Source organism: Callithrix jacchus, chromosome 1, assembly GCF_049354715.1.
Source record: "Callithrix jacchus isolate 240 chromosome 1, calJac240_pri, whole genome shotgun sequence".
NCBI lineage: Eukaryota > Metazoa > Chordata > Mammalia > Primates > Cebidae > Callithrix > Callithrix jacchus.
In genome coordinates this window covers 95,562,389-95,574,925 of record NC_133502.1, presented here as the reverse complement: position 1 = coordinate 95,574,925, position 12,537 = coordinate 95,562,389, and the positions used below count along the sequence as shown (strand labels likewise).

Genomic DNA, 12,537 nt, shown 5'->3' with positions numbered 1-12,537 from the left:
GGGGACAGACGCTGACACTGTCGGTGGCCGGCGCTGACGCGTCCTGGCCGTCGGGTGCCTCCTAGCTTGAGGGACTTATTTAAATATTTGGGGCAGGGCACCCTCCTAGGACCCCAGGAAGCCAGCGCAGGTTCGGCGGGGACCCGGCGCAGCGCGAGCACGGGGTGCGCGTGGGTGCCAGTGAGGGTGCGTTCGGGGCCAGAGGGAGGCGGACCCGCCAGGCGGCAGGTGGGTGCGGCCGGCTGGAGCCAGGGCAGCGCGGCGGCAGCAAGTGGTTGGGCCGTGCGCATTTCCTTCCCTCCCCCTCGGCCTCGGAGCCCGCCCGCGACGCCCTGTGTGCGGCGCTCTCGGCTCCGCTCGGCGTCCCCTCCCAGCCGCCGCCGGTCGCTCCCTTCTCCGTCCGTCCATGTCCCTGCCCGTGGTGCTCCCGGGCTCCTGCTGCCCAGTGGCTGGGCTTTCGGGTGGGCCGCAGGCCGGGGGCCCGGGAGCCGCCGCCGCCGCCGCCCAGGAGCCGCCGCTGCCCCCGCTGCGGCCGCGCTGGCCCCGGGGCGCGCTGCAGCCCCCGGCGCGGCCTCGCTGCACTGCCGCAGCTGCTGCCGGGGTGCTGGCCGCGCCGCCCGCGCTCACTTCCCGCCGGGCAGCCGCCGCCGCCGCCGCCGCACCGGGCTCCGCGCTCCTGCCCGCCCGCCCGCTGCTGTCACTCGGGCTGCTGCAGCTGATCCTGGGTTGCTGCATGGTGGCGCTCAGCTTCGGGGCGCTGTCGCTGAGCAGCTCTCCGCAGGTGAAGAACTCGTGCCCATTCTGGGCCGGCTCTTCGGTGAGTACTGCGCGCGCGCGCGCGCGCCGCTCGACGACGCACTCCGGGGATAGGGGGCTCTGGTCGATCCGCTCCATTGCCCCTTAGTAATGGTCCTCCAGGGCTTCAACTGAAGTTTTTGGAAGCTGGAGAAAGATGTTCTGCCACAGTCGAGTTCAGGGGAGAATTGGGTTGTACCTGGGTAGTGTCTGTGGCTCGCAGGTTAAAGGATTTTATTGTCACTGTCAAGCTAATAGAATTAAACAAAGATACCCAGCTTTTTGGGAGATTGAAAGGCCAGGATGTGGGTGGCAGGAAAGTGGGAGGAAAATGATTAAAGTTCTTTTGGCCATTGAGTAATTACTGCACTAACACCATCTGTGCTGGAAGACCAGGTATTGTGATCATTTTTGTCCACTGATGTATCAAGAATGCCTGGCACATAGTAGGTGTATTTGTGGGATGGGACAGGTTGACTGGGGTACATCGCTTATTTTATTCTGCATTAAGACACACGTACTTGTGAGGTGTAGGGTGGCTCGACCCCCAGACAAATTCAGGAGGTAACGAGAGGGTGTGTGTGAACTGGCACTTGTACCTGGTCATTAAAGGAGAGCCTTAACCCTAGTGGGTTCCTGGAGCCATGCAGGCTGCTGTGCAGAATTCAGTTTGTGAGACCCGGGACCTGTCATTACGGATGAGCTGGCCAAAGCTCCTGGAGCGCCTGGCAGCTAGCTAGAGAGATGTCTGCTCTCCAGGACCCACTCCTCCCTCCTCCAACCAGGAACGCTGAGCCTGGGGCCAAAGAGTACCCAACTTCAGAGAAAAGCTGCTGCCAGCCAGTATCTATGGACACCGGGTGGCCACTCCCCCCTGCGTCCTAACAATCTCACAACTTCCAAGGCATCCAACCCTTTGAAGTTTGCTGAGTGTGGAGAGACTTGGAAACACAACCTTGTGGAATGTATGTGGAAGATGAGCACAGCAAAGTAGATAACCTTTCTTTATATACCTTTAAAAAAGTTTATTTGTTTTTTATTTTTAAGGGACAGGATTTCCCCATGTTGCCGAGGCTATTTTCCATCTCCAAGTGATCCTCCTGCCTCAGCCTCCCAAAGTGTGGGGATTATAGATGTGAGCCACCACACCAGGCTTTAAATAACCTTTCTATGGACTCACTATGTAAATCTGAAAGTCTGGCAATGCTGGTAGTTTTTAGTTTTCATACTATCTGTAATCAGTGCATGTCCTGAATGGTAAGAACTGCTTTTATAGTTCCACGCATACCCCAATTCAAGAGCAAATTGAAAAAAAGGATTCGAAGAACTCATTGAACCCAAGGTAATTGAATAAAAACGCTAAGAACATTAGGTTCCTTGAGACTCGCCTGAAGTTGTATACTTCATCCAGTGCCAGTTTGCTTTCCTTTTGAAATACTTTCATATTGAATGATCTTATTGAGGTACATGCTGTGCTGTGGTGAGCAAAGGCCACAATTTGTGCCTCATGTAGAAAAAAATCCCACCCTGGTGGCGCTGCCTGTGGGCTCTGCCACTAGCCTCTTTGAGTGTTCTGGGAAACTCCAGAAGGATGGATATTCCAGACAGGATAGGAATTAGACCCATTATGCTACTTACTGTGCTTGTCTGATTAAATCCTGCCAAATGGTGGATGCATTCATTTCTCTAAATACTATGGGCCAGTAATAATCTTGCATATATTTTAAGGAATTTGTTCTTTATAAAATCATACTCTATTGTCTTCTCAAACATAGCTTTTTTTTTGTCTTTTCAAATTAAAGGCTGAATTCAGTTTACTGTTGTGAATCATTTCAGAGGTAAATACAGTTAGATATCAGTCAAGCCACAGTTGTATTTGATGAAGTACCAAAAAAAATGTTATATATATATATATATATATATATATATATATATATATATATATATATATAAAATAAAAGGCCTTCAACCAGAAGGTGAAGGTTAATACTCCTGGTCTGCTGGCTGGGTATGCCCTTGTCTCCAAGTCTGAGCACACCAGAGCAGAGAAAGAAATCAGTGATTTGGAACTGACAAGTTCTCTGCTATGTCTTTTTTCCATACTTCCCCATACCCTCCAAACCCAGGTCTATATGCAACTTTGTAACTGTTCATTATTCCTATTTTCTGTGACTTATTCCTGAGGTTGGCCTCAGAATTTGCAAAGTGACACCAGAAGCAAGAGATACTGTATTTATAGAAAAATTAACTAAATACAATTTTAAGAGGATGGCATTAGGCACCATGACTCTCTTGGTGCTTTAGGGAAAAAAAATCTTGTGTCACATGGTTTGAATTTATGTATGCGACAGTTTTTTTTTTAAGCCTCATGTTATGGAAAGTTTACATTTATGCACTATCTGATCTGAATTCATGATTATCTCTGAGTCCATGATTCTTCCAAGATTCACTTTTATATAAAGAGACAGACATTGGTAAACTTTAGGGTAAACTTTTTAAAAAAAAATTGCAGTGACTACACATAATGAAAAATCAATGGATCAAAGAAAAAAAATGAACATAAAGATTATGGTTACTACCAGTTAAATGATAGTAAATATTTTTTATTATACTAAGCAAATACTACTTTAGTATTTAAGGGATATTTAAAATATAATTTTTGGGATGAGTTTATTGGTTTCTTTGATCCTTCATTTTGCATATCAGCAGTCACATTTATAAGTTCTGTGCCTCTCGGCCTTGGTTACTCATGGGTAAAATGGGTGGGATGCTGCTTCTTCAAGATTGATTTTGTGAGGGTGTAACTCGAGTATATATAGGAGAGTGCATCACTGCTGGACCCAAGCACCAGACCTGGCATACATGGGAACCTCTATCAGTGGTTTTTAAATGTTGAGGTAATATTTAATCAACGTAAAGTGAATAGGCTAGTATTTTTGTAGGACATTATAGTTATTATCATGTTTTCATTAGAAATATTCAGTTGCCCAGTTTCTCAATTTGTTTTTTATTGTGATGAGCTATGCTAGGCAGATAGGGAAGAAACACACACACACACACACACACACACATTTTTTTAATTGCCAGTGTAAGAGGTATAGGCAGTGTAGCTTGTTGAGAAGTTTGACAAATTATTTTCTGCTTATTTACTAAGTAACATGGGGCATTTACAACATGGCTCTTTTTAAATCTCTGTGTTTATATGCAGCAGCTTTTGATACATGATTCAGAACATTTTTGCTCTAACACATATTAATGGATTAGCAAAGGGAAATGGGGCAGTAGAATTATAAGCTTCTGATCTTAACGATTTGATTTTTACGTTGGAAAGTGAAAGCACATTAACCATTTATGATGGGTAACAATGATTCTCCCCTGGGGTATCTCAGAGTCTTTCTTTGCAAAATCAGAAAAAAGGAAAGGCCTCTGCTTTTTCCTGTTAGCTGCAAGAAACGGGTTATAAGTGAGCGTAACAAAAATTGTAATAAATCTCATTATAATAATATAGAGATTGTTTGATGTTGGAAAATAGGTTCTTACCTGTTCATTCAGGGCAAGTTCCATCTTGTGCTGGATGGAAAGAATGCTGATGGAGTTGCTTTTTGTTGCTGCTGTACTTTTTTAGGAAGCACAGGGGATGAAAAATCTGTTTAGGCTTACATAGTCATCTTCAAGAAAGATCATCTCCTGCTTCTAGTCTCTATTCATTCACTCATTGACTCTTGTCATAACTAAGTGAGTGCCTTTTGGGAGCCTTTGGTGGTGTGTGAGTGAGTCCGCACAGGTCCAACACCGTTAAACATGTAATAGCATTGTGGCATAATGGGAGCCATGAAAGGACATTGTTAAGGGACCTTCTTGACTCCTTTCTGATGGAGCTCCACCTACTGCTGCCACTGAGGGAGGTGGAAGCATTGAATACTCTGCCTCCTTCTCTTCTTTTCCCAACCCCTTTCCCCATCCATGAATTCTACCTCCCCTTCAGATGAAATGTAAGCATCATTCCTTAAGTCTTAAGCTCTTAAAAAATTTATCCCCAACTGCAGCACCTCTCTTCCCATTACCATTCCAGAGGCTTCTAACCATCCAGCCCTACTTCCTCTATTTGCCTTTCTCCCCATCACTACTCACAGGGTTCCCCAAGTGCCTCAAGGCTTCATCGGGCTTGAAGAGAGGGAGAAGCTTAATAAAAGTAGGTGTGTGCCTTTGTTGCGGGGTTCAGAAATGAAAAGTTGCAAATACAACTCCAGCCTGGAGCTGGAATATAGTTTCTCAAAACATTATAAACAGTGGTGGCTTACAAGAATCCTGTTGGGATTTAACTTGAATATGTGCTGAGTCTATAAAACAATTTTTTTTTTTTTTTTTTTTTTTTTTTTTTTTTAGGAAGGGAGGAAGGCAGGAAGGGAGGGAAGGAGAAACGGAGGGAGGAAGGAAGGGATGAAAGAAGGAAGGAGGGGAGGAAGGGGAGAGGGAAGGAAGGAATTCAAGCAATGAGAGAGACATTGCCGATATGGATCTAGAGGTTTACAAATTGATTTCTTTTTTTGAGAGAAGGAAAGAAAAAAAAATGAGTAAAGGAGAGAAAGAGGAAGAGAGAAAGGGAGGGTGAATGGAAATATTGCTTTATTCTGAAAAAAAAAAAATGGGTATTAATAATGGCCAATCAATATTTCATTTAAACCTATGAGTAGGTGTGATGTGGTATTGACAAGAATGTATATTTTGTGTATTTGAAGTGGAGAGCTCTATAAATATTTATTAAGTTTACTTGTTCCGGATCTGAGTTCAAGTCCTTGATATCCGTATTAATTTTCTGTCTCATTGAATCTAAGTCTCTATGGAAATGACATTCTTAGTTTGTCTTCAATCCATAGACTTGATATATACCTTGGCTTACTTGGCTATTCATTTAATATTGTGTAATAAACTTCGTATTTCTCCCCACTGAGGCCTTAAAGATCTTCTCATATATATTTTGAGATTATTGATGTTTCTCATTTGTCATATACATTTTGTACCTACTTTTAAAATTACGTTTTCTATAGTTTGTTGCTACCATATGCAAACAAAATACCACCCCTCCAAGGGAAGAAATAAAGATAGCTTAGTTCTTTGGTTTCAGAGATACCTCATTTGAAATGACAGTTGAATCTGTCATGATCTGTTAAAATAAAAAGATAGAAGTACCTTTCAACTTAGAAACTTCACTCATGGGACTTCTTTCTGCTGAAAAAAAGCACTTGTTTTTAAAGATATATGTTCATAGATGTTTACTGCAGCATTGTTTGTGAGAGCAAAAAACTAGAAATAGAATGAATGCCCATGAATATAGAAATGATTAAATACATTAAGTACAGCCACACAGTGCAATGTTATATAGCCATTAAAATGAAGTGAATTAGAGCTATTCCAGTGGACATGAAGACGTTTCTATGAAGTATTTATTGAGAGAGAAAAGGAAGAGGCAGGGAAAGTGTATCTTTTATGATTTTTTTGGAAAAATCACATCCTGTGAGTGTATATATATACAAGTAGACATGTGTATAGTAATAAGAATTTAGAGAAGAATACAATCACATGTAAAATCTGTACACATGCTGAATTGTTAACATGGAGGAGGGTGGGGTGATGTGGCTAGGTAGGGGAGATAGGCATATCTCTATTTTATGGGCTTTTATGGCCTGGGCTGGACACTTCCTTTTAATAATATTGTTTTTTGTTTGTTTTTGAGACGAAGTCTTGCTCTGTCTCTCAGGCTGGAGTGCAGTGGCATGATCTTGGCTCGCTGCAACCTCCACCTCCTGGGCTCAAGCAATTCTTTTGCCTCAGCCTCCTGAGCAGCTGGGATTACAGGTGTGCGCCACCACGCCCAGCTAATTTTTGTATTTTTAGTAGAGATGGGGGTCTCACCATGTTGGCCAGGTTGGTCTCAAACTCCTGACCACCGTGCCCAGCCAATAATATTGCTTTAATGGAAAAAAATATATTCCAGAAAGCTGCACCACAGTGTTCTGTATTAATGGAGACCAGTAGCATTAATGTTAAACACTAACTAATAATTCAAATAATATTTTTTACTGAATTGGGAGATTCGTGTTTCCCTTAAGTGCAGTCAAATATTGAGTTATGTTTTCACAAAACAGCTTGCATTTCCTCAGCTAAGTCCAGTAGGCACCAGAGTGGGCATGTGGGATACACACACATGGGGACACACACATGCAAGCACAGGCACATGCACACACATACCCAAGCACACATGCTTGTGCCCTGGGGCACGGATTTCTGAGGAATTACTGTCACCACTATAAGGGAAGCCTTTTGAGCTAGAAGAGACTAAGAAATGGCTTCCTTTTCCCTTACAGCATTTCTAAGGAAATGAGCGAGAACCCGACAAGTGAAATGACTTGGCTGAGGTCTCATAGTTAAGTCTTTAGGAGCTGAGTGGGGGCCTGGAACCCAGGATATCATGGATTCCAGTCCCAATTTGTAGAGTGGGTGTGACTTACACACTCTGAGCCACACACACCCTGCCCTGTGTCTCCAGACAGAAATTGTTTAGGGTAAGGAAATATCCTATTGGATTTTAAAGGGATTGCAAGGTTATAGTGCCTGGTAGGCAGGCAGGTAGTAGTACCTTTAGACATAGATGGCACACAGAGAAATTGCCGCCTATCTGCCTGTACATGGTTTCTGATTCTTGATATAAGAGGGTAGACTTGTCCTCTGCTGGTCTGATGCTGCAGAATAATTACTCTCAGCTAGTGAGAATGGAGAATATTGCAAGCAGGTCTGTGTTTTGAATTTGAAGGGATACTGTCCAATCCTTACTGATTCATAGTTGATAAACAGTGATTGTAAATTGAAGCATTTGAGCGATTTGAATAAGCATAATGTGCTTGTAGAGGAAAACCCTCATTGCTGCATCCAGCAGACACACTTTATTATACAAAGCTGAAAGTGCTCAAGTGGCATCAGCATATCCCAGACTGAATGATCACTTTAATCATCCTTTCTCAATTGTTTATCAAACTGTGTTATCCAGAGGGCTGACCTTGGTTTCCAGCTATTTTTTTTAAAATACTGGCTGCCTTTCCCTTCCCTCCCTCCCTCCCTTCCCTCCCTCCCTCCCTCCCTCCCTCCCTCCCTCCCTCCCTCCCTCCCTCCCTCCCTCCCTCCCTCCCTCCTTCCTTCCTTCCTTCCTTCCTTCCTTCCTTCCTTCCTTCTTTTCTCCCTCCCTCCCAGGCTGGAGTGCAGTGGCACAATCAGCTCACTGCAACCTCTGCCTCCTGGGTTCAAGCAATTTTTATGCCTCAGCCTCCCAAGTAGCCTGGCTAATTTTTTGTATTTCAGTGGAGACGAGGTTTCACCATGTTGTCCAGGCTGGCCTTGAACTTCTGAGCTCAGGCCGTCTGCCCACCTTGGCCTCCCAAAGTGCTAGGATTACAGGTGTGAGCCACTGCGCTCAGCCTGGTTTTTCCTTATTGAGATTTTTTAGCTTGTTTTTAATTGAAGTGTCATTTTGCAACATGAGTTCCTTCTCACAGTAGTTCCCCCCACTTTGTGGGATAAATGCTCTAGAACATATATTAATTGCCAACAATTAGGACGCAATTCTGGGAACATTAGAACTGCAAGACAGAAATTCAGTTAGTAGGTAATACAAATACAAATTTCTAAATTATTACAATAGAGTTTTTGGAAAAAATTAAGTATGTGCAGATGGCTTCCACAAGTATAGAGTGGTGGAATCAGTGAGGGCTTCTCAGAGCAAGTGACTATGAAATGGAGCCTTGCAGGATGGGTAAAATTTCTCAGGCAGCTAGGAGGGAAGCTGGGAGGACAGAACACTTCAGCAAAGAGAAAAGCAAATAGCCCAGGAATGCCTGGAGCCTGGCTGCCTGAGGGAGGGCAGGTGTACTTGGAAGGAACGTATGTTGTGGAGAGGCTGGGGTAGGTAAAAACCAGGCTTGAGAGTGGGCAAGAGAAGATCCTGAAAGGCCTTGTTTCCCATTTTGAAGACTTTACCTGTCCCTTAAGGGATGGGTACCTGATTAAGGGAAGGATGCCACCGGACATGCATCTTATAAAGCTGACCCTGGCAGCAGATTGGGTGCTGCTGGAACAGAAATAGTGATTCCTCACTCACCAGAAGGAGAGGCTAATTTCTGATTGTGTGTTCTTAATTGACATTAAGAAAAAACAGGTCAGATGTGGTGGCATGTGCCTGTACTCCTAGCTACTGAAGAGGCAGAGGCAGGAGGATCACCTGAGCCCAGGAGGTCAAGGCTGCAGTGAGCCTTGATAGCGCCATTGCACTCCAGCCTGGGTGGCAGGCAAGACCCTGTGTCTAAAAACAAAACAAAACAAAATTATACAAAGTCAATAAAAAAGCTTTGAGGGCATGGAAGTAAAAGTCCAAAGTGGTCTACTGAGGTGAACCCTGTAATTGAGCAGGACTATTAAATGTTTGATTTAGAATGCTTTGAAATTTCAGTGTCTTTAAAAATATGTACTTTTGAGACTGAGGATTTGTTTAATGGAATTGGTCCATTTGCTGTATTTATGATGGTTTATCATTACAGGTGATACTCTCTGGAATCATAGGATTGACAACTTGGAAAAGGCCTATGATACTCCTGGTATGTACTGATCTTATACATTGCTACCCTTTATAAAATGTGCTGTGTATAAAGTCTGTCCAAATAAACCATTGAAGAAGTACTTAAGCTCCCTTGTTCATTAAAAAAATAAGTAAACAGTAGATAATATTAGAAGTCAGATGTCTTATAACAAGTGAGTAAGATAATTTTTGCTGGTTTTCTGATTCATTTTAAGCTCCTTAAGTACCCAGTGCTATATAAGTGTCTTTAGTTCCAGCATTAAACTCATCCTAAAGATAGAATTTTTTAAAAAACTGCTTACTATGGGCAGTTTTAAATATACATAATAATGGAGGGAATAATATCATGAACTCCCTGTACCCATTGCCCAGGTTCCATAATGATTAACTTCCAGCCAGTCTTTACAGCTATACCACCCATTTCCTCTCACATTCTCTCTCTCTCTCTCTCTCTCTCTCTCTCTCTCTCTCTATATATATATATATATATATATATATATATATATATATATATACACACATATATATGTATGTATTTTTTTTTTTTTTGAGAAGGAGTCTTGCACTGTTACCTGGGCTGGAGTGCAGTGGCATGATCTCGGCTCACTGCAACCTCTGCCTCCTGGTTTCAAGCAATTCTCCTGCTTCAGCCTTCTGAGTAGTTGGAATTACAGATACCCACCACCACACCCAGCTAATTTTTTGTATTTTTAGTAGAGACGGATCAACTATGTTGACCAGGCTTGTCTCAAACTCCTGACCTCAGGTGATCTGCCAGTCTGGGCCTCCCAAAATGCTGTGATTATAGGCGTGAGCCACCGTCCCTGGCTGTGGTTCTTTTTTTTTTTTTTTTTTTGACACAGTCTCACCTTGTTGCCCAGGCTGGAGTGCAGTGGCATGTTCTCAGCTCACTGCAACCTCCATCTCCCAGGTTCAAGCAATTGTCATGCTTTAGCCTCTTGAGTAGCTGGAATTACCGGTGTGCACCACCATGCCTAGTTAACTTTTGTATTTGTTGTAGAGATGGGGTTTCACCAGGTTGGCCAGACTGTTCTCAAACTCCTGACCTCAAGTGATCCACCCGCCTCCACCTCCCAGAGTGTTGAGATTACAGGCGTGATCCACTGCTCTCAGCCTCCTCCATATTCTTTTGAAGCAGATCTCTCATATAAACCATGAATATGTGATTTTTTATTGTTATCATGTTTGAGTTGAACAACCTTAGAATTTCGTTGCATAGATTTTGCTATATTGTCTCTTTACCACATAAATATTATATTTTCTTGGTAATATAGACATATACTGGTGATTTTATCTTTTTTGTTATTGAGGTAAAATTTATATAACAAAATGAATCATTTTAAAGTATACAGTTCAGTGGCATTTTTAGAACATTTCCAATGTTCATCCTTTGTTTTTTGTTTGCTATGTCATTTTGATTCAGGGACTGTAAACGTATCATTTAGTTTTAAATGATACATTTAAACTTATCATTTAAAGTGAACAAAATAGACAATGCTAATGGAGTTTCCAACTTTCAAGGATAAAATAGAGGGTCTAGGAAATGCGATTTGAATTGCAGTCTACTTAAAATTTTTTCTATATAATATCTCTTATTTGTCTCATCCGACTTGAAATGGAGTTAAAATTTTTCTGAAGCCATTTTGTATATATGCTCAATAGTTCATCTTAAACAGATCATTGTTTGCTAGGCAATGGGAAATCAGTACAAAACTCCTTAAATTCTTAAGTACAAAGAGAGGAAGCACATTGCGGAATCTTTGTGTGTCAGAATAATTAATGGATCCCAATACCGTGTTGATGGTCTTGAAAACCTAACCTGAAGCATTTTTAGGCCCACAAGATGACATATGCAACATTTTACAACTCCATCAATGATTGTATTTCATGAAATTCCTTTAATAATTTTGGAAAGAATAAATGATCAACATAGCATTTTAATATATTAAACTGCAGGATGAGAGAAAGTGAGACTTTGGGTGAGTTTTATAGCCTGTGTTGTAAGTGGCTGAAATGTGTTTCACAACGACTCTCTAGGTTTATGGTCTCTATGAAAAATTTTGGTTGGTGTTTAGTGTTGATACTAATATTTGGTAACAGGAATCTTGTTTGTTCCATTGGGTCAATATTAAAATGCTCAGTAATACAAATCTCCAATATTTAAATTGAATTAAAAGAAGAAAATCTTCAGTGGTATTTGTACTCTGAAAATTCCAAATGATAGAGTATAAGTGTGTTCTGGATAGATTCAAGACAGTATACCTATTAAGGCATTTATTTCTTTGACATTCTGTCTTAAAAGGTGCCTTACATATTTATTATGTAAGCTTAAGCAGCCTTAAATGAAAATGGCCATCTCTTATTACTTTTATCTATTTATTTCTCATCTTTGTTAAGTGTATGCACTTTGTCACAAAGTTGTAACCAGTGTGTACATACTATGTCATGCACTGCTTTTTCTGTTTAATATTAAATTAATTAAGTTATTATCAGGTTTCCAAGTATGAGGAGTCTACATGCTTTCATTTAAAACTGTAAGCAGGCTTTTGCCTTATTTCTATATCATCATCAGTTTTTACTTTATTGTTGGACATTTGAGCTTCTATATTTTGGCTTCTATGAGTTATGTATTTGGAAGGTCATATAGAGATTGGTTTGAAATGTTAATTAGCATCAATTCATAAACAAGATAATTTGTAGAAATTCTACAAGGAAAAACTTTCTATCTATTGATAATTGGAGACTTAGTCAGTATCCTAAATGAAAAATCCTCAGTTCATATGTATTTTTTATTTTTTTTGAGACAGGGTCTTACTCTGTTGCCCAGGTTGGAGTGCGGTGGTGCAATCACTTCTCACTGCAGCCTCAAACTCCTAGGCTCAAAGGATCCTTTCAGCTTAGCTTCCTGACTAGCTGGGACTACAGGCATGTGCCACCACATCCAGCTAATATTTAAATTTTTCATAGAGATGGGAGTCTCACATTACCCAGGCTGGTCTTGAACTCCTGGGCTCAAGTACTCTTCCCACCTCAGCTTCCCAAAGTTCTGGGTTTACAGGTGTGAGCCACTATGCCTGGCTCACATGAATCTTAATGGT

General features: G+C 41.8%; 1 protein-coding gene across 1 annotated transcript in view; it reads left to right on the top strand.

Annotated features, from left to right (window-relative positions):
• Window positions 1–349: 349 nt before the first annotated feature.
• ENTREP1 (endosomal transmembrane epsin interactor 1) overlaps window positions 350–12,537 on the top strand; it is a 63,864-nt gene continuing 51,676 nt past the window's right edge. Inside the window, exons 1-2 of the mRNA XM_035302890.3 lie at window positions 350–817; window positions 9,381–9,437. Coding sequence (XP_035158781.1) covers window positions 407–817; window positions 9,381–9,437 — 468 coding nt within the window. The 5' untranslated portion in view covers window positions 350–406. The remainder of the gene's footprint in view (window positions 818–9,380; window positions 9,438–12,537) is intronic.